The sequence below is a fragment of the Athene cunicularia genome (genome assembly GCF_003259725.1).
Source record: "Athene cunicularia isolate RWA chromosome 21 unlocalized genomic scaffold, athCun1 chr21_part1, whole genome shotgun sequence".
In the NCBI taxonomy this organism is placed as follows: domain Eukaryota; kingdom Metazoa; phylum Chordata; class Aves; order Strigiformes; family Strigidae; genus Athene; species Athene cunicularia.
The window spans coordinates 4,786,339-4,809,498 of record NW_020799127.1 but is presented as its reverse complement, the minus strand read 5'-3'; the positions used below and the strand labels follow the sequence as shown (position 1 = coordinate 4,809,498).

Genomic DNA, 23,160 nt, shown 5'->3' with positions numbered 1-23,160 from the left:
GGGGGGGGGGGGGTGTTAGGGTTTTTTTTTTTTTAAGTTGTAAGATCTGGATTTCAATCGTAAAGATCTGGGCCATATGGAGGGGAACGGAGAAAGAGCCGGAGTTGAGCCCTAAAATACATATATATAGTCTTAAACTTCCAGCTGTTTAATCCTTATTCTTAACAATGCTACCATCTGTTTTAAACCCCCAAATATGAATATTCTCTCCCTTTTCAGAAGACAATGATGCAATTGTGACATAACATTATAGCTCTGTACAGATTAATTCAGTTGCATTGGTGCATTACACTATGAAAGCCACTCAGAAAAACAAAACCCAAAAAAAAAAAAAAAGCAGCCACAAAAATGCTAAACATTCTTTACTTGACAAAATAATGCCACTGATGAAATTACAGATCTCTGCCAGCATCAACCAGAGCTGAATACAGCATCTTCATGCAGCCCTGTGCACTTTGGGAACACAAGATATGCTGGTTTAGCTACTTCAGAATGGATGGTTTCTGCTCCTGCCTTCCGAAGATATACAACAGAATAAAAAGAATGTTGCTCTATTTTTCAACCAAGTTCAGTGAAACTCCAATACCCATAAATCCACAGAGCAGCCTCATTCCTCTTCCTTCAATTCTGAACTCTCATCTGAAAGACATTTCAAATACCTTGCTAATTTAATACGCCAAGAGCGTGCAAATCAACTCTGCACTTGAAGAACAGTCTGCTACTACAAGAATTTTTTATACGTGACAAGACCAAACCCTACTGTGTACCACAGCTTAATATTTGTGTGAAAATTCAAAGTGTCATTTGGGCAAACGTACACAGAAAAAAAAAAAAAAAAATCTAGGGAGAAGCATTGTAAAAAGGAAGGGAATTATCAAAATGGATTCATATGCATCTGGAACAATTTTAATACAAAATGCCCAGCAAATCTCCCTGCACTGCTGACAAATCACCAGCTGAGGTAAATCCCAGATAATGAAACATTGTAAGAAAGGCTCTATTTAATAATTTAGCCCCTGTCAAGGAGTTTGTATTGATTCTTGTTTTCAGCACAGGGAGAGAATGTTATCTTCAGCCTTACGGCTCAATGACAGCATCAGTGAATTTAATCACTGTGCAGCTCCTGCCATGCAATCCTTAAACTGTCACCTCTGATTCTTCATCATTCCTTCCTCCTTCCTTCAAAGCCCCCTATACCCACATTTTCATACTAATCTCCCACCCCACACATACCCCACTATAATCACAGCAGCATTTCAATCTGCTTCCCATTAGACATAAAAGCCAATCTCATTTGCAGGCTAAATTTTTTATTTTAAATAATTCAGCACTCCTTCAAACGTCTCATTCGTCTGTCTCTTATTAGCAAGTCCGCTCCATACCTTAATAGCAAACTTAGTCGTGCTGAAGGCAGGAGTGAGCAATCATGGGACATCAGTTCTAGCAAAGGTTTTGAGTAGAAAGAAAATCTTTCAGCCTTTTCTTGGCTGTAGAAGGGAAGATGAATCTGGAGGAGCAAGAATCTATATTAATCAAGCATTTTTTCCACACCAAAAAGAAAGGTCATGCTGCCTCATAACTGGCCAGGAAAAATGAGCCACAAATTAATTCAGCTGCAGTTCAGGAACAGAACATCAATTCATCTACAAACAGAATGAGGCTTTTAAATACATAAACGCTTGTGGCTACAGAAACCTCACCCAGATATTTGCATTCAAAAAACACTACCTCCTGTAGAAGTGTAGAGAATAACAGATGCAATTTTAACATGTTTGCTAAAATGCAAGGCCATACGCAGGAAGAATGCAAAGGAGAGGAAGCATCCACTGCATCATTTAGAAAAACGGATATTTCTTTTAATTTTTCTTCTCTATTCCAGGTGAGGTGCGATACTTTCCATTTTATAATCCTTTGGATCACAGTAAAATGATCCCACAGGCCCATACAGACAAGGTCATCATACACAGATTTTCTATTACAGGGCACTAGCGGCATTTCACAACTGTCTTTTTATGCACTTCTGCTTTTCCATCCAGACTATAAATTGTTACAAGGCCCTGGGGCAATCCAGCTGTATACTCCATTCAAATCAGGCTTCAAGGAGAAAGCAGCACAGTCAAAATGCTTCAATCAAGTAAACATACAGGCACAAAGGGCAACTGCATCACAATTAATAATGTTTTCTTTTGTACGGCAAATTCACCATTTTTCCGTTTTCAAGTTTCTCTCTGATGCCCAGATTCAAAGTGTAGCCCATTAGCATTTTAAATGCAACAACAAACTAAGTTAAAAATATGATAAATCAGATGCATGCTGCTGAAATCCATTTGCTGCTTGGGTTCTGTTTCTCTCTACAAAAAAAGGAAAACCTTAAAACAGAAATTTGGACTTATCAAACACTGGAAATTCATACCAAGAAAGGCTTAAATGATAGGATTAAAGGGCAGATTTGCAAGATGCATTGTATTTGTATAAGTTGGCTTGTATCGTGGGCAGAGATATCACGTTATTACCAGCAGCTATGTGGGATTTTTTTGGCTGTCAGTTATCACCCCTTGGGTTTGTTGTTGTTCTTGTTTACTTAACTTCTCACTTCGCTTCTACTTGTTATCACAGAAAAAGCACACAAATTTCTTGCATGATAGTTCCACTTTTTCTTTTTGGATGTGTCTTTTTTTTTCCCCTTTCAATTTACAAGTTAAGCTGGAATGGCCTTGGTTTCATTAAATTAATCAGAACTTTACATTCAATACACTCGTAAGTGTAACATTCTGTGACTAGCTACATTTCCAAATCAGTATGCTCTTCACTTGGGATGGAAGTTAAAACTTACTTAAGTTCTGCATTGTGTTTCGTTTCTTTCTCCTAAAACACTAATAATCAGTAATCTTACTTTACTACTGATCTTAGCATACAGATAAACATATTTCCAGTATCTACGGCTCTTTACTACTTTTAATATTTACATTGAGACAAGTAATAAAAGCAGGATACGCATGGTTTTAGATGCATTACGTAATTAACATTCGAAATAAAATTACTACTGTTGCATCATATATTTAAGCCATCAGCTGGTTATTTAAGGTGAGGAGAAAAGTTTAATTGGGATACAACAATCATGTAACCGATACTGTAGGCTTTTGGTTTTTTTTGCTCACAAGCCACTAAAAAGCAGCTGTTAGTGTCTCCCGAGGCAGCAGGTTGCACCACCAAACAGACCTAGAGCTTGGTACAAAAAGCATCCACGTCTGCGCTTCTCTGCACAGAGATAGATGTGTTTGCCTAAATTCCACTGGACTGAAGTGGGATATTCCTGTGGGATTTCTCACCCACACCGTGTCACAGAGCTCCCCCTAAAGCCTGTTTAGTTTATGTAACTGGGGGTGTCTGCGTGTCTATCGGTGTTATAAAATGGTTACCTCACTCAGCATCATGGGCGAGTTCACATTCTCGTTAATGCATCTTCACAAAGGACAGCGCTTGGCCAGCAACAGATAGTGCCTGTCCACAACACCAGGTGTTCAACAGAAAACCATGCAGCACGAGCAGGCAGAGGGGTGATCCTTGGCTTTACAACAGCATGGCTTTCCACACCAAATAACCTGCATCCTTGAGAATCTCTAAAACACCTCGTCACCCCTCTCTGGTAAGCCCACTGAACGCAGATGGCAATTATTCAAGCTAGTTAGTCTTACCTACGTATCCCTATATATCAATCCTGCACACTGCTTAGATGTTTCACACTAGTTATAAGCCATTAGCTGGCACCGTGTAGCCGCCTCCTTGCTCTCCAGCCTGAAGGACTGAAGGAAGCTTCTTTCCAGTTGAGTGGGGTCCTAAATAAAAGAGCATCAAAAGCCATCTCAATGACCACTGTGTGTGAATATTAACCGAATTTCTGCATATTAATTGGATTTTCTCATACAAGTCAGTCATCTAAGTTTTAATCATCTATTTTCATCATCTGGAAGTAATCACAATCAACATGTTAATTAAGATAAAGAGAATGGACTGAATTTTAGGACTTATCCATTAACAAAGAGATAAAGAGAAACTTCACTGTTTATAATACAGTGATTATAATGCAAAGAATCTGTCAAAGTTTAAAATACAATATAAAACCATGAAACACTCTTTAATAAAAAAACTATAGCTATGATTTTATAGCCTCAGTCTGATGAGAATCCAAATCTGTTTCTTTAAATAGTCTGATCCAAAAATAAATTGAAAACTTCAATTTTTAAAACAAAGCTGCCTGAAATTAGAAAAGGAAAGAAGGACTTGTTTTATTGTGGGGAGGAACAGGAGGCTGAATGGAACAAAGCAACTAAGAGTAAAGGTGTGCAAAAGAGAAACAAGGTTGTCTGAGCAGACCCGTAGCTATTTCTTCAAGAAATTCTAGATACTATTCTTCCACCAGAAACTCAGAACAAGGAGATCAAAGTGATTTTGACCAGGTTTGATTTATTCTTAGCAGGGCTTAGACTTCAATTCGGAGACTGCAATAACAGGATAAGTAACCAAAGTCAGGCTTACTTCTGAAGGACGACGTGAAATGAGTGAAGATAGTATCAATTCTGGAGAATCAGCATTTGGGGGAAATGAGCCAACATTTGATTCCCAGCTACTTATTTCAGAACTATTAAAGTTCAAAACTTCAGGTCTGCAGACAATTCATCCCTCTTCACTGTCAGCTAAAAATATGACTTGTTCTTCATTATCCTGCTGTGTATGCTTTGATCAATGTATTTGTAGCACCAAAGAATATTTAAGAAATACTTTGTGAAGTCTGTAGACTTTTAAGATTTTTCACTCACGCCAAATTAAAGAGAAGAAAAAGTATTCTTCCATAATTTTGTGATGACTAGAAAATTTGTATTTATGACAGCAGTGTGCTGCTGTTGAAACACCTGCACTGTTAGAAATGCAGTGGTACTACTACAGAATTAAGTTAAAAGCAGTGGACTGATGTACAGAATGCATCTCTCAATATAAATAAGCCTAACATGTTCTCACGGAAAGGAAAAAATAATCAGAAAGACTTATGTAATTTAAAACCTGAGATGTAAGAATCTTCTAAAACAAACAGACAAAAAAAATCAACAGTAAAAAACCCTGAATTAAATGGTAATGGAACCCAGTTTTGTTATTCTACCAAACACCATTTTCTTCCTTCTCCGTTGTTCAACACTCGGGTTATGCCGATGTAGTATTAAAGCCGCATTACTGTGCCCTTTTATAAGCTTCATCCACGTATTCCAGCTCTCCAATTATATTTTGCTGTTTCTTATTAAAAAATAATATTTTTAAAGTAACTGACATTGTAGAGTGGATAACAGAGGTAAAGAAGTGTTTCCAAGGAACAAAACAAGGCTAGAAAAGTTACTTTGAAGCTAATCATAACCCTTCCATAATCCAGATCTACAGAAGACCACTTAAACCCAAACGCTTGTCCAGCTGCCCTGACGTGCTCCTGCTTGGAAGGAGGGTCAACACAACCTACAAAGTAACTGAGAGCTAATATTTAGCACCACCAATGAAAAAGAAGGAACTGATAACCAATAAAGACATGTAAGGCAATAAACCAAAACCAGATGTAAGCACTGCTTCATCACAATTTGTTCCTAATCAAAGTCCATAAGGATAATCTGGTCTTGAATCCTGAAAGAGGATAGCATTAGTCCGGTGCAAAATGAAGTAGTACTGAAGAGAGGTTAAAAAGAAAATGTTCCAGGTCGCAAACAACATGAGATAACACAATCAGTAGGGGAAAAAAAATAAAATAAAAAATCTAGTAATTTGGCTTGGGGTTAGACAACTCATACTCTTCTAATAGGCTACGGCAATTTCAGTTATAAAACATATTAAGTTCAATAACTCAAAACTGGTGAACTGAATAAGGAAAGCATTTATGGCATATTGCACCCTTCTGCGTGACCCACCACCCCATCATTTCCTTTAAGAGGAGGAAAAAGTACCTGTACTTGTAACAGTCAGCATTCAAAAGTACAGTCAACATGTCAGTGTTTGAGGGCAGAAATAAGACAGCAGATTGGCAAAGAACTTGCTCCACAATGTTCAAGCAAAACAAGGTTCACCAGAAACACTTTCCATTCCTATCTTTCAATTATTTTCCACCAATTCCTGCCATCTGCCTTCAAAGGAAGTAGGTTAACTAACCAAGTTACTATCCACTGCTGCAGAAACCAAGCTTTCTACTAAAAAAAATATATATTGTTAAGCTCAGGTTTATTAATGAAAATGCACACGTTCTTAACACTTGAGAGTTCTGGTGTTATCAGTGGACAGCATCTGTACTAAATGTACTTAATATTTCCAGAAAGAAATTTAAATTACATCGTAATCACTGCTATCTTAATAATAGTTAAGAAAAAAAAGCTGATTAGTGAAGACATCTGGTATAGTAAAAAGTTAACATCATGCCACTATTTGGAAACCTGTGGGGTTTTTTGTTTTTTGTTTTTTTAATCCAGCACCTCTATTATTGCACTGTATTAGATCTGTGCATCTCCAAAATTTAGTAGATCTCTGCACAGAGAAAGCTTTGCCAACTAGATCTGGTTCAGATCAGGCTACAAGGGGGTTGGCAGCACTATTTTGCCTTAAAGACCCATCACCGGTACCTTTATGCTAAATTCTGCTGACTGCCTTCAGGCAGGTTTATAGATTTCCGATAAAATACCTTACAAACATAGTTAAGATGGTTTGTCAAAGGACTATCAATTGCCAGTAAAAAGCTCACTGTGCCTGTCTGACAGAGTGTCTGATAGATACTGGTAATCCATTCCAGAGTCTGTCACACAGAATGAATGCAAAAGAGTAAGTCTGACAATATTAATGCCATAACTAAAATCCTTCAATTTAGCAAACCTCAGTTAGTGACCACTAAAGATATAGAAATAGCAGCAAAATTCTTAATTATGCCAAGACGAAAGAGATAAGACAAAAGCTGAAAAATATGACCTAATAAAAAAAAAAAAACAAAAAACAAACCCAAACCTTTTTTCAATGGTATAAGGAAGCCTCTGATTCAATGGATAAACTGGACCAACACTGCACATCTGATTTGTTGAAAAACAGAGAGAAAGAAGAATATCTGCATGTTTTTCCTGCTATCCCTTCCTTCATCCATCCTGAAGTCTTACCAACCTTTGAAGCTAGAAGGCTCCTCCAACAGGCAGCTGGTTTTTGAACCCAGCACTCAGATCTCAGCATGCAGCCAGCAGCTGAAATATATAAGTGAGTTTTCATTCACTCCCAGGTTCTGCATACCATCCATCTGCTTTTTTTAAGCAAAGTTCAGACAGATGAAAATAACAGAAGAGATCCAAGACACCGTGCCTTAAAAATACTCACTGTTGCCTCAGTCATGATTTCCAACCCTTTGCTTGGGTTCTCAACAAGCACCTTGGATTCTAAAAATAATATTACACTATAAAGACCTTGTGTGTCCATTTAGAAGGTGTTTTACACATCAATTTTGTGGCAAGGCGAAGTCAAAGCAAGTCTATTCATACTTGCTCTGGCATCTTCCACTGACAAAAGAGACATAAACAAGAACTTCCTTAAAGACACAATAGTTTTTTTTCCCCCCTGTGGTACCCTTCACATCACACATCATTCTGTACCAGCAAGAAAAGTGAATTTGAAACATTTCTTCAAAATTCACCATTACAATGAGTTGCTCAGCTCTGCAGTAATTTAAAACCAGAACACAACGCTGGAGCAAAACATCAGGGAACTTAAGCTGCCACAAGCTACTCAAGTATCTTGCATTCATATTTACCATACCACTGCCAGTAAAAACAACCCTTCCCCTATTTGTACAAACTCAACTTTAAAGACAAGCAACTTAGTCACAAGATTAGCAGACCGGGCAATACACTTGGAAACTCCTGGCTTTGTTCCTCTGGCTGCTGAGTACTCTCCTGTCAACTGAATTCAATGGAAGACATGAATGCTCAGTACGTCTGCAAGCAATCCTTCTGAAATTACTCAACATGAACATTTGGAGCAAGACAAAAGATTTCCCAAACCCGTTCTAAGCCTACAAAAGCATTAAAATAAATCTGAAGTCAAAGGCAGAACAGAACTGAGCAGTAAAGTGTTAGAACCAAAGCTCTAACAACACGAGTTTAGTTACACACAAAACGACAAGGCAGCAGACCTTATAAAAGCCACTGCAACATTACAAGTTCATCTGCTCACAAGCTGCAAGCAACCCCACTGTAGTCTTCATGCTTTTAAGCCATAAATAGCTTTCCAAGAAGAAAAAATTATTCCTGTGCTTTCTCACTACGAACGTTCTCCACATGTCATTAGTGAGAAAGTGAAACTTGTTAGCTGCCCAACAAATCAAGTTACCACTTGCATTTACGGTTATGGGAGAAAGGAAAGTTAAGAAGCATTCATATTTAAGACTAACAAATAACTGGTTTCATCTCCAAACCTTACTGAACATCTTTGCGTACCAGAACACATTTAAAAAAAATAAAAATAAAAATAAAAATAAAACCAAAAAACCTACCAGAACTGTGGACATCAGACACAGGGGTCAGGACAGGGGGAATATCATTAGATTAACACAGTTCCTAAGTATCATAGAGAATGAGGCACAACAAAAACTATGACATTTGACCAAGAACTGCGTGTGCATTTTCCTTCTCAACACCAAGTGCGTTACACCAAGTAGATGCTAAATAGCAGGTTTGAACTACAGATGGTTTTCCAAAGTCCTGACTAGCACTAGAGAGTAGAAAAGGACAAGCAATAAAGGAGCAGGTGAAGTCCCTTCTGTCATCATCCTTATTCCCTAGCAGTGTTCTGTGAGGCTCCCACAGGTTTCAAATCAACACTTTTTCAAAGCTGTTTCCCAGCTGCAGGAACAGTCAGTGCATTTCTTAAAAGCATGCCAAGTTCACACAGCAGAGCAGTACTCCACTCCTCTGGTGCTGGTATTATTTAACCCTCTCCCCAAGAACGTATGAGACTATCAGCAGATTATTGGAAGTGATTTTGAAGGACGATATTAATCTTTGTGAAACCCATGTTATGGAAGTAGTGAAGCAATGCCAGACCCAAAAGGACGTGACGATTAAAGTGCCACTTCTTGTTGCTAGTTTTCCTAAGACACAACACATCACACTTGATCGTATTTTACTTCTCAATTCCACAAAGTTATTTACACGAATCCCAGAAAGCCTGAAGGAATCCAGTACCACAGAAACAGTAAAGACAAAAGAGGATGTGTGTTACCCATGACAGTTTCTAACGTACTTAAGCTGCATTGATCAAATCACTTAACTTATTCCCACAATGCCAGCCCTGATGCAGCATTACATTTTTTGATTCAGGAGAGAGAAAGACCTAGAAAGCTAACTGTGCTCCTCCCATTGCCCCCAAAGCTTGGGAACCAAATCTTCTGCTCTTCCTCCCAACCTCAACTTATCTTCATACAAGAACTAACCCAAGTCACAAAGGGAATGACCAAGCTCTGCAGCATCACAGCTCTGCTTCACGTGAAGCAACATAGAGCAACAAAACACAGGGTGGCAACAGATTACAAAGAAATGAGCAGTAGGTAAAACTTCATCACTAGGACTTTATGGGCATTGGTGAAGCACAGTTGTTCTTCAGGAAAGCAAAAGAGCTGTTCCTCTTGTGTAATTTTTAGTAGAACTGATTCATCTTAATGTCAAGGGAAACCTGGAAGTATAAGCTAACGCAACAAAGTACACTCTTTTACCTGCCACAATTGCTGAACTGTGAAGAGCAGGCACAGGAAAACATTTACTGGTTTCTCCAGTCACAAGATCTAGGCACCAGAATACAAAGCTGCTCTGAAATCATTTGAAACATCTGCTTCTAGAGTAGTATGACTTCATCAAGTTATAAGTAATCTCAGCCCATTTTCCACGCTGGTATTTATTAAAGTGAAGCAGGCAAGAGCGTTGTTTGTAACACAGCTTGAGTAACATGAAAGGGAGTAAAGCCCATTTTTTACTGAACACACCACTACTTCAGTATTGGCTTCTACTTTCTTTGCCTCCTGCCATCTGTCTGTCAAGTGAAGGAAGCTTGAACATTTTACTAGGAGAAACTGCCAGACCTTATAGAAACAGTTTCTAGTTCTGCAGTAAACACAAAATCATTTCTAATTATGATTTAAGATCTTACTGGAAAAAGCAAGTTGAACCTCAGTTTACTTCAAGAATGACACTGAAGGTACTCTAGCCTCAGCCCCAGAATGACCCTCAGTACCTCCTACTCTGCAGGACAGGGTACATGAGACAGTAAATGCTTCCTGACACACATTTTTAGCTCCCTCTTTGTAAAAAATGCAAGCTTACATTCTTTGTTTTACTCAGTAAAACACCACCATCAACTCCTAAGCCTGAGCTGCACATAGAACAACAGGAAGTATGGAATAAGACTCGTACACTCAGCCAAAAACTTTTAGTTTGTGACAACCAACATGATAATGTACTTAATTAGTAGGCAACATTTCAAAGCTGTTGACTTTAACTTCCTTGCTTCACTTGACATATTTAGCTGAAGGCAAAACAAGACTGCTTTCCTGTTGGTATCTCACACTAGAAGATAAATCAAGTGTCCTTTCCACTATACATCTTGCCTTTCCCTCAACAGTAAAATCAACAGTGACACACTGAAGATTCATTTTTGCTAGTATAATCAGCATCAAGGGGGTGGGGGTTTTGTCATTTTTACAAGTTGCTTTTCTGCATGATGTCAGTAAGAAAAAAAAAAAAGTCTAACAGAAATTAAAGAACTCAGAGTAGGCAAAAGTAAACATAACCCAATGATACCATTTCCATGTGAAAAAACATGCAAAACTACCAGCAACCCTGATGTCATATCCTTTGCACGTTGAAAACACAAGAAAAGAGAAACTACTCCAAAAAAAATTTAGAGGTACTAAAACATACTGCAATACACTTGCCACGTAGCTTTGCAAGCAGCTTTAATGTGTTGTACAAGACCAATGCTGACAACAGAAGCTTCAGCTTTTGTTGTCAATATCCTGAGCAATTAATGCAACTCAGCAGGAACTTATTCCCCAGAATGGCAACTATCACATTGTAATTCTGGTCAGACACAAAAGCACCTGCTATGTGCAAGAGTAGTACAACTGTGGCTTAACCCATTGCTAGAACCTGTTAAGTACAAATCCAACGACTCCTTTAAAATAAAGAAAAAAAAAAAAAAAAAAAAAAAAAAAGGGGGGGTGCCAAGCACTACTATGGACATCAATATTAAAGAAAGCCTACACATTCTCCTTCACTGTGGTCTCACAAAAGAAACTTGAAATGAGTGAAATGGAAGAATCGAGTAAGAAAGTTTGGAAAAGGAAAATATATTTTGATAGCAACAAGCAGTGGGTGATCTACATCTGCACTGATAAGGACAGTGTATTACACCCTCAGAACTTCTGTAAACCACCAACAGCAAGATGATCCACAGCAACAGGTACCTTTTCCAAACATCCTGCTGACACTACTCAAAGCACTACAAAGTGCAAAACCGGAACAGGTGCCCTTTGTGTTGAACGGGCAGCAGCCTCCAGCTCTGCACTGCGTAAGCAGCAAGTGGTTTTCTGCACAGCTACAACACACTGGGAAGGAACGTGTTTACCTGTTAAGTGTACAAAATCAGATAAAAAAAAAAAAAAAAAGAGGTAAATCACACCTCCAACTAATTTGTTCTTGCACAAGTCCCCCGCTTTTCACTTTTAAAGAATTAAGTGCTAAAGGATTCTTAAACGTTATTTTGTATTTTTCCAAATCCAACTCCCTACATTGGACTAGTCCCTTTTTGCATCCTCAACCATGAGTCCCCCGCTCAGCCAAGATACACAGGCTACCACGACTCAGCCCACGTGCTGCCATTTACACAGCTGTGCTGTATAAAGCTAAAGGCACAGCCAAATATAACTTCCCAGGAAAAAACTGAACTTACTGAGCCACAATTTCCCTAACCCACTCAACTCAAAGTTCATATTTTTGTGGATTACAAAACCTTAAAATGATGTAGATCACAATTTGAACTCTATAGCCCTGTTCACTAAGTCTGTATCAAGGATAGATCACTGTCCTAGTAACAAAACAGCCACTATTTCAGAAGCTAAAGATCTACTCGGAGCAAGGAACTACAGGAAGAGATAGACTAAGAACTATTGCCATCTCACTGGAGAATGGGACAGGGAAAAGGAGGAGATGTGAAAATTTTCCTTACCAGTTTGAAGTCTTGAATGCTGCAGATGAAATACGGGGTATTCGGCCGGCGACTTTCAATATATACGCAATCTTTAAGAAAAACAAGATTTTAAAATAATGGAAATTAACTTCTGTACCTCCAAGAAAGAACATAAAAACAGGATAATTTAAAAAACAGCTTAAGCTTAGGAAGAGCCACCATTTCATTTGCATAACATGTAATTTATTCCAAGTGTGATCTAAAAATAGAAACTAGATGCTTTATGATGATAAATAAGGGAATTAACTGCATAAAAATTAACTTTGGTTTGAATAGACATTTTGCTAGGAAAACAAAAGGAAGTGGTAGAAGACCATATTCTGAATTTAGTTAATAAAAATGATCAGGTCACAACCTATGAACCAGATCGAAATAAGACAGGAAACTAATCAGATCTGGTGTGGTTAGCTTGCTATTAAGAACCTAGCACTAACATATTTTCTCATCTAATTGTGAAGAAAACCAGGGCAACCAATCATAGATGAAATTCAGCAGACTAAATTAGATTTACCTGGGGGAAGGACTGGGCTTTCTCAAATTACATTTGACATGACAGAAACTGAGTAATTATTTTTGTTTGCTTTTGACAGCTGGACTGTACAAGGTTGCTGTAAAATAAGGTCTGTTGTATTAAAAACAGTCTTGGCAATAACCACAAGAGTAGTGCCTCAGAATAAAATTACAGCAAGGATGGGAAAGTAGTGCCTGATTAATGATAATGACCTTAGAAATCCGAAAACTCACCCACAGCTTGCTAGAAAGCAAACATGCTACTCCCAAAGCCAAACAAATATTTAAAGGACAGTCACTGTGTTCTCCTTTTAGATTCAGACAAGTAACCGCTATTCAAAAGACAGAAGACACAAAGAACACCAGCTATTCTACGAATGAATCGCCATGAACCTTTTTATATTTCCACAAAAAAATTCGGATGTCTTAGAGAGTTTTAAGCCATTTCAAAACACAACTAATGGCCTGCTTCACCTCTTGTAAAATCTAAAATTTATTGGACATTTTCTAGTTCTTACACTCCACAAATAGCATTCTGAAGGAGGCACTGTCACTATTTCTAGCAATAAACACTACATGTTTATAGCCTCTTCCTCGTGAAAGAAAAAAGAAACCTTTCATTAATAACTTGAAACCCAACCTGTACTCAGGAATTCTCCCACTCCTGAGAGTTAGCCCAAAGATGAATTTAAAAGAAACTTAGCAGCTGTTCAGCAGGACTACCTCAGGACCATCAGAAGTGCAGAAAGTCTTCGTAGATGCATCAACCAAGCTGGAAAAAGGCCAGGCATTTCAAATCTATGACACCTCAGTGATATATGCCAGAATTACAGTTGTGCACCTGTTTATAAACCAGGCTTCTTTACCACACCATTCTCCATCCATCCATCTCAAACTGCGTCGTTAATCGCTTCGCAACAGCATTTGATAAAGTCAAATGAGCTTGACAAAAGAGATTTCTTTTTTTAAACTGAAAAATCTATTGCTTATTTTGTAGTAAGAGTCAAAGACACAGGATAAGAATCTGGAATAAGCTGAAATCATAATTTTATCAGCACCTGTGAAGCTGCTCTCCAAGGGTACAGAAGAAATGTAATTATAGCAGAGTTGTGTCCACATTCCCCCTAGAAGAGACTCAAGTTGTAACAACGCAAAGCCTGAGTGTTCTGAACCAGAATTTGGCACGTAAATTCCAAACCAAGCAGTTCTCCTGATAGTTTCTGTATTAACTAGATGTTGTTTAACTTACACAAATTAACTGAAATCTTCGAGAATTTCTGTTGCTGTAGTAACTTTTGATCATTCTTTACAAAAGCATCCACAAAAACAGCACTGAAATTAATTCACAATTTCTCAGGCCACAAGTTCCAAAAATCCTTTTTTTCATGAGAAGCACCTTCCCTACACTTGCTGTCAGTTATAGCCCCATGAGAGTACTGGCCTCTTTTGAGAACTTCTGCACAGCTCTTTTCAGCATAAAAAGGCCCACAAAAGTAGGAATTCCACTTCAAGTACAGCTGGCAACTCTTTACCAGGTGTCCACCTGATGTAAACCCCAACTAAATTGAGAAATAATAACAAAGAGAATAAGGATAATGGAATCAACTAAAGAGTGAAACAATCAGCAGTGGGAAGGCAGGTGTTTAAGAGATGTTTTCGTGCTATTAATGCATAAATAAAGTTTTAGAGCAAAGAACTCTAAATTTTAAAGCAAGGCAAAAGGTAACAGTGAGAAAGAGTTAACTCATATATTGGATTTATGTTGAACTCTTAATACCACTTGAGCATTAGAGCAGAGGAGGAGACACGGTCAGGAGTACAATCTCTCAAAAATGCTTGTGCTAACCAAGCATTTACTAAATATAGTCATTTGCCTTAGTGATGATGGCATCACAAAAAACCTTGCTAAAGATATAGATAACTATGTAGCCTTACTAAGTAGTATCGCTTTGAAGTTTCCTGATGCATATTTTCACTGTCTATAACGTGACAAATTTAATGTCTTGCACCAGGAGTCTCAAGAGAAACAGAAGTTTCATGGATGTAAAATGCACTGAAATCTTGGGGATTTTTTTCCTTTTTTTAATAAGAAAATAACAATAAACAGTTTTGTACGACAACTCCAGTATCTCTGTAGAATCACAAAGGATTATGCCCAGTTATTTCAAGCACAACTTGCCTTTCCCAAACAACTATTTTCAAAGGGTTTATTTCCTAGCCAGGTAGTAGCAGCTGTTGCAACAGCACACATGTGTACATTTTAAAAGCTTCAAGTACTAGATATGCAATCAACTACCAACACCATAACAACAGTAACCTGTTTTACTTATAACTCACACTTACATACCACTTTTTATCCAGAATCCTGAAACACCCCCCCCGGAGCCGTTAAATCAGTCTCTCCTGGGAGGTAAGCGTCTGAACTACCTTGCACCAAACGCATCCTCCTGGCCTCTTTGCAGTGACACAGCACCATTCAATCCAGTTTACTCAGTAGCTGTAGCAATTTAACTGTATCAAAGTATTCCTGCGCTGTTCTGTTATCCCAGACTTCCTTGACTAATCATTCCATTTAGACAGTTCTCTACGCACTCAAACCCAACTGCTCAGTATCCCAGGTGAATCAGCCATTTACATGATGTTCCACCACGCATTTGCAGGAAATTTGTCAGGATTCACTGGGGAACGAGTATAAAAAGATTTCCAATACAGAAAACACCACAACTTCTACAATTTTTTTTTTTCCCCCCTTAACACCTCAGTTTTGCAAAGCTCATTTTCAGAGTGTTATCAAACAGCGCATAAAATAAACAGCTAAGCATCCCTCTGAAATGGCCGACGCAAAAGTAAGAGAATCTGGCATCTCCTATGGATAAAGCAAACATGTTGACTCACTAGTACACTGCATTTAAGGAAGGCACCACTGGCTGCCAGCCAAGATTTAAAACAAAGATGACATCCAGTTAAAATGTCTCCAAAGCAATAGAGGCCATACAGATAAGAAAACAAGTTAATCCAGGTGCAAAGCAACATCACGAACACTACAAACTGGAAAAACGCCAAAAAGGAGAACATTTATGAATGCATTCACATTAGCCACTCAAAACTCACCATAAAGAGCAATTACTTTCATTTACCAGAAATCCAAAATACAAATACATTATTTTGAAGAATAGCTTCAATTGTGGACCCAAAGAGAAACCATGTATCATTTTTCTAACGCAACAAATCTGCATAACAACTTATTATGTCCATGAAAAATACACAATAGACCCTCTTCATCCACAGCACACTGCAATGTGCTATTGCATCCTTTTTTTTTTCCCCACTGCTCACATACTTGAGAAACATTTTCAGTTCTATGAGACTGCATAGAACTTCTGCACAGGCTTGACAACTTCAGTTAATTCTCACCACTATCGCTCAAGCTGCTTGGTGTCCAAGCATCTATTGCCACTTTGTGACAGCTACAAAGATGTCATGAAGAAACTGCTAAAATACTTCGAATCACAAAATAAAGATGCTCCTTATACAGACAAGTTCACTTATTTCTGGATTCTTTTACTGATCAGCAGGTTTATATAGATTCAGTGACGTGTATATATAAATTCAGTGACATGTGGTCTCTTCACACTAAATCTAAGTCTGAAGCCTGAGGCTCTTTGTCCGCCCAAAATACAGTGAACCCACATGCACTCTCCCTTCAGACACATGAAAGAAATTCTGGTCAGTTATTTCAACATCTATTAGACTAGAAAGGAACTCAGAGTACAGTTACGTTTCCAACATCTATTTGCTCCTGCAATATTAATATTCATTTCTACTAACCTTAAGGTTCAATCCTTTCCAGTCAAAAAGGCCAACCAAAAAAAAGAACAAACCTCAAACCGACTAGAAGTTTCCTAATTTAAACATGTCATTAGTTGAATGACCATTAGTTGAATGATACGGTACCATGTCCACTCAAGTTGCTCTATGGTGATACACAATTCCCAGCCCCTTGATTTTCAAAGAAATATTATCCAATACTGAAAATGTAATTCATCTCACTGCATGGAATTATGGACTGAGTGGCCCATAATTATAATTAAAGTCACTCCTCTTTATGTCTACTCATCCAAGCTGGGAAAGTCACTAGTTTGTCGTCTCCAAGTGCACTACATAAGATAGTGGTCATGGTTGCAGCTACCAACACTCGGCAGCTTGAGGGCAATACAGGTTTGCACAGAAACCTGAACAAGGTAAACCCCCTCCCAAAACAAAATACAACTCAGAACGCCAACACACACTCCTGAACACCACTACCCTGGCTCCACATCCAGCGCTTACTCTTCACTGCTCCATGACAACCTTTATCCCAACCCCAGATGACTAAATTCCAGTCTCACAGGAGGCCTTGGCCTAAACATACACAAGTTAATCCCACTATGCACAGTTCATCACCTTCTTTCACTTACCTTCTCCCTGTTCCATCTTTAACTTGAAAGGTACTGATAACCTTAAAGTACTTTTTTTAGCGTGTATTCTGCTCACCTCTAAATCCATCAAGTCTCCTTCCCTTTCCAGTCATCTTCTGTTCTAGTCCTTAATACACCTCCATCAACAACTACATTCTGTATTGCCTGCTCTGTCATCTGCAAAGATCCCTTGAAAACTGAATTTAAAGATGTGTTTTGTTATGCAAAGCTCATGACCCCCTTTATAGACAGAATCATACCACTAATAGAAACTGAAAGGAGATGCCTGATTGCATTGACTCAGTGAAAAATAAGTAAAACAACAAAGAAATTACTGTGAAGTAAGCTATAAGATGAAATACAGCAAACGAGAACTATTGCTCTGAACATCCTTATACACTTACCAAAGTATAATTTGATCTCTTTCACTGAAGGATAGTCATCCATCCTCACATCATCCTGCATTTATTAGTAAATAAGAGCAAGCATGAAGTAAGCCACACAGGAAACGGTTGTGCTACAAATTCACTGTCTTTCTTCACAGCAAGAGATAACATTCATGTGTCAACTTCCAAGGGCCACCTCAGAGAAGTTAACCATCTCATCTGTTACACCAGTTTGCTGTTGAGAAACCAAACCCAACAGGAAAAAAAAAAAAATAAATACAAGGGCTTTTCATAACCTTTGCCACTACAATGGCAAAATAAAGAAATCTTAAGTTCCCTGAACAGTTAGTGGGATTCACTGCCTGTCTCCAACCATGAGTGCATTTGCTTACTTTCCTATTTCATGTAAAATGTCCCACTGGAGATGAAGTATTTCTACGACACATGGTAGAGAGTCATTATGCCTTTGGGCTTGTGATATTCACCAGATGTGCCCTAGTTCTGAAGGGTTACATTAATATTCCCACACTAAAAGCTGCTTTTAAAATTAGAGCTTCAATACATCCACTTAAAGATCTTTTAGAAAAAAAACCAACCACCTCACTTTTCCAAACGCATGAACCTTTATCAGCTTAAACGCTGCAGTTTATGTAGTAACCATCTTCACAATTAGAATCCTTTTATGTTTTACCTAATGAGTCAACACTTGCATCATCCAAGAAACAAAGCCTTAGGCTCCCTGCACAGCACGGCACTTCCACAGGAAAGATATTCCTTGAAAGCCATTGTCAAGGAATTGCCTATAACCCCCACCATCGTATTTCAACAAACTCAGACCTCACAGAGAAGCCATAAGCAACCAGAGTTCCTATATACCAGGCATTTCCCAGTTTTGACATCCCAGTATCTTACTGGATTACACTTTCTCTCCCTCATTTTGCTTTCCTTCAGATATTCTGTATTAGAGATGCTGAAAAACGATGCACCAGATGTGTAAAAACACAAACCACTCAATTTAGGTACAATTTAGGGGAGTTTGTTGAACACCAAGGTTGAATAGTTCATACACCACCTCTTACACTGTCACAACCAACCTGATGAATCATCAGGCTCATGTAATTGTAGATTATTTATTACCATATAATAAACATACTCTATACTCAACCATTCAGTGCGCTGAAAACCATACTTGAGATACACTTATCCCTGCAGCATACGCGTACACTCCTGTTACACATCCACCACTTCAACTTAGAGCACTCATGCCACCACTCTCCTTGAGTCTACAGATTCAGTTGTACCACGGTCAAAAAATGGCTCTGAGAAACTGTAAAACAAACAGTGTCCAGGCAAGTCCTGCAAAACATATTTGTTTCACCAGAACCATCCTGGATTTTTTTTTTTTTTAATCTGTTTATCAAGATATACCCCAGTTCTTCGGAGACAATTTTATTTACAGACTTTACAAAGTCATATATAAGGACTTGAGAGGGAAGGTGGGAGGCACTATAGGGGTGTGTGTGTATATATATATATTTGTATATATCCTGAACACAAGTTGTGGGATAGGCAAGTAATTAAAGGATATTTACATCCCAGAATTAAAGGATATTTACATTCCTCCATTCTGCTGTCTAAAATTAAAAGACTTAGTTGTCCTAGTACCCTCTGCCAACCAGTGAAGAAGCACCATCAGAGAATTCTGAACTGTTCTCCGAAAATTCCTCTGCCCAAGTCAAAATTAGTGGGAACCCTAAGCAGCAGGGCTCTGAATCGCAATGTCTCACATACTTAAAGTTAAATGCCACAATCTTTCACCACCACCCACCAAGAACAATTTAAATACAATTAGGAGCCCAATATTAGCAGTTCCAGAGCATTAATAACCAAGTGGTACCTTCCAAAGGATCAGAAAAATAATTTGCAACATTGAGTGAATTCTAAACCCTTGAAATCTGAATTGGCCTGAATTCCAAACACAGGAAAATTACCAAACCTTTGAAAACAAAGGTCAATAATGAAAACAGACCTGTAACTACAGCAATAGATTTGGCATGAGGGTTTAGTAACAAACGTAGAAACACAGGGAGGAATGCATTGGGAATGATAAACGCATGGTTTTAACTAGAAAAATATTACCACTGACAGGTAGGGAGCTATACAGTTGCCTCTCTTCCCCCCATATGGCTGACAACAAACAAATTGCTAGTCTGATCTTTTAGTGTCACTTCCTGCTGAGCAGATTTCAAGCAACACTGCTGGCTCCTTGTCAGAAAACAATGTGCTAGAGCCCTGTTCTGCAATAAATGGTTCAACCAATTTACTGTGTTCATTTGAAACTCACAGGAGTATTCCCAATGCCTGGACTATAGTTCTTATTTGGCAAATGATTTTATTATAAACTGGTATCATAGCGAATCCATTTTCTTTAAGGGGTTTTGCTGCTGTTTAATGGACTGTCAGCATAATTTAGATTTCATCTATTTAAACTCATTCAAGCCTGGCTCCTGATTGTACAATAAATGGAACATATTTCTATTCAACAGAATTAATGACAGCTAATTGTAGTCTGCAGTTCCCAATTTTATAAAAGCAACTGTTCTGCAGTTCAGGCACCCAGCTACATGATTTCCCACACCAATTATTTCCCTGCACTTTTCATGCATGTCCACAGCACTACACAGTTCTGCTTGCAAGATGCATTCAGACACATTTTGTTAACAATTCTGACACAAAGCAAACATTTTTCTTACAGAAACAGTGTTACCAAAAAACACCACACTGAAAACAAGGGCATCATAGATGCCCAGCCACTAACTCATGCTAGGGTATCCTCCTATCTTAGAATTGTTTTTCAATTAAACACATGAAAAAGGAGGAGGGGTGGGAATAAGAGTTCAGGCCACTGAAAAGAATTAATTAAATAACCAGTTTAAGAGCTCCTTCATTAGCAGCAGATAAGCTTTACTGCATGCATGTCATTTTAAAAGTCTTTTCTGATCTTTTAAGGTCACAGCAAACTTTTGCTGGAGGTGCAACATTTGGTCCCAACACTGATATTTTACAGAATTCTACACAGCCGCTCGTCTCTCAAACCTGAGCTGGATGCATTTCAGTAGCTCTTCAAGGACACTCATTTCTCAGGTACCATGGAAGACACAAAAGGTGAGCAGCACCACAAGTGTACCGCGTTGCTACATAATCTCACTTTTTAGATATCTTTGAGGTTTTTTCCTGTTAAAAAAAAAAAATCCTCAAAATGCAAATTACACCACACTTGAACGATGACTACAGACAATTTCTAAGCCTTTCGACGCAAGTATTACTAATAAGCCTTAAAAAAACATCAGAAGTTGTCACAGTCTACACGAAACCAACTGAACAATCGCCACAATGTCTTCAAACAGTGCCCACGATTGGCCAATACACACAAAAATCTGAAGAGATCCCGTATGTCTGGAGATACAGAACCCTTTTTGTCACGAACTTTCCATTCACTTGTGTTTCCCAAGTTTTGGTAATGAGTCAGTGGTGACATTAGAAGAAATCAACAGTATACAGCTGGCCCACGAAGCTGTACTTCATGTGAAAACCGGCATCTTTAGATGGCTTTGAGTTTAAGAAGTTCTTCTATTGGACCGTGCATAATTGTAACTCCGTGCTCTAGCAGGCAAAACAAGCACACCAAGAGGACTTGGAAGAGAAGACTCTTTTATTCCCAAGCCCACTACAAACACCAAATGGTTGCTTAATTTCTCTCCCTTAGCTACGCTTTTGATAATTAAAGTGCAACACACTACAATACCTCATCAAAATATGGATGGGCTTTATTTGTGTAGCCCTCAACTAGAAAAAAAAATTACAGCCATTACTATTTCCGTAGTAATTTGCCCATCACTTCATTTTCCCAACTAGACAAATGGGTAGAGAGTAATCCATTTTGGTGCAGCCCTAAACAGAAACACATGTTCAGAAGGGGAAAACTGTGTCACTTGAGTGAGGATGATTTTCACAGAATACTGTATTTCAAATACTGCAGTCTGTTGCCTTAAAGCCAGCTGTGATGCAAATACAAACGCTCCCATCAAGTCAGAGTATGTGATATTTGCTCTGTTGACTGCTAACCTGATATTAACCTCTCTGCAGACACCTAGCAGCACTGAAAAAGCACCTGTATTTTTTTTTTTAAATCTGTATGTATTTTCCAAAACAAAAAATATTTTCATATTTTTAAATTTGTAAATAGCTCTGAGATACTTTTTATACAGGACAAATGAGCGCGGCAGCTGTTAAGCTGACCTTACAGCAGAAGTGTCTTGTCTTTGTTTCAACACTGGTATGGTACCTTTCCTCATTTGAAAGCATAATGATCATGCTAGTGTGCTAGTCAGCTGCTTAAATAAGAAATGCCCATTTAAGGAAGAAAAAGATGAATACAATAGATACCAGCATAAATTTTCAAGCCAAAGTAAAATAAATATATGTCTACATTTAGGTATATTTCATTTGTATGGTTTGTTTAAGAAAGAAAAAGTCTTAAATCTCTATCAGTTTTCATGTACATGTAGCCACTCCTTTTACATCAGGGTTTCTGACCCTTTCTTGCTTTAAATATCTTTACAGCTTTTCATAAAAGCATCCATAACACATTTTGGACTTTGAGGAAGACAGACAACTACACAGATCCATTCTTTCTGCCAACGCTGAAACAAAGTAAAAATATTTCCATTTGTAGCTCCATTTACTTAAGATGCTTTGTTAGAGCAACACGTGCTCTGCTACCAGATACTGTTTATACAAAACTCTCTTTAGGACAAAAGGAAAACCAAATAAAGTGCCAAAAATTTATGATATTATAAAAAAAATAATAATTCAATGATCAGTTAGAATATATCCAGTTACAGACATTAATACTGGTGTGGCCCATCAACCAGTAACGTGAAAATGGAGATAACTTTTAAAGGAGAATATATGGTCATCAGCTCTCAAGCTGTATTTGACCTCTTCTATTTTCTATTCCACTTGGAAACAAAAAGAAAAAAGCAGTCTCACTTTAACACACTCTCTTTACTTAGCCTGCTTACACACAGCACCGAGTGTCAAACCTGTAGAGAAATATCTCCCTCACCTATGAACTTTCTCCTCCATCCCCCCATGAATACTTCTACAAGTTATTTTCACAAAACCTGTATTCCGAAATGAAGCAGTAAAGGTTAATCCCAGGATCAAAGTTCTGACAGATTAAATTTCATTCCCTTCCTCCCCCAATTTATCAGAAAAACCTCCAGACAGAAGTTAAAGCAATCTTCTGGCATACACCGCTGTGCTACATGGGAAACAGTAGCATCGTTCCCAGTACAGAAACTAAAATGAGAATTTAGTTTACTGCATACCCAGGTGTTGTCATCATAATTGACCAAACACTCCTTTACCTAATTGTCAGTGAAAGACCGTTGGCAACTTCCACAGAGTAAAAGAAAAAGGGCTGGTAAATTCATAAGCTAAAAGTTCAA

The 23,160-nt window shown here is 38.1% G+C and overlaps 1 protein-coding gene across 3 annotated transcripts in view; it reads right to left on the bottom strand.

Annotated features, from left to right (window-relative positions):
- RERE (arginine-glutamic acid dipeptide repeats) overlaps positions 1-23,160 on the bottom strand; it is a 251,296-nt gene that overhangs the window by 146,259 nt on the left and 81,877 nt on the right. For all 3 annotated transcript variants that reach the window (XM_026862554.1, XM_026862556.1, XM_026862555.1), the window contains exon 3: positions 12,274-12,344. In XM_026862554.1, coding sequence (XP_026718355.1) covers positions 12,274-12,344 — 71 coding nt within the window. The remainder of the gene's footprint in view (positions 1-12,273; positions 12,345-23,160) is intronic.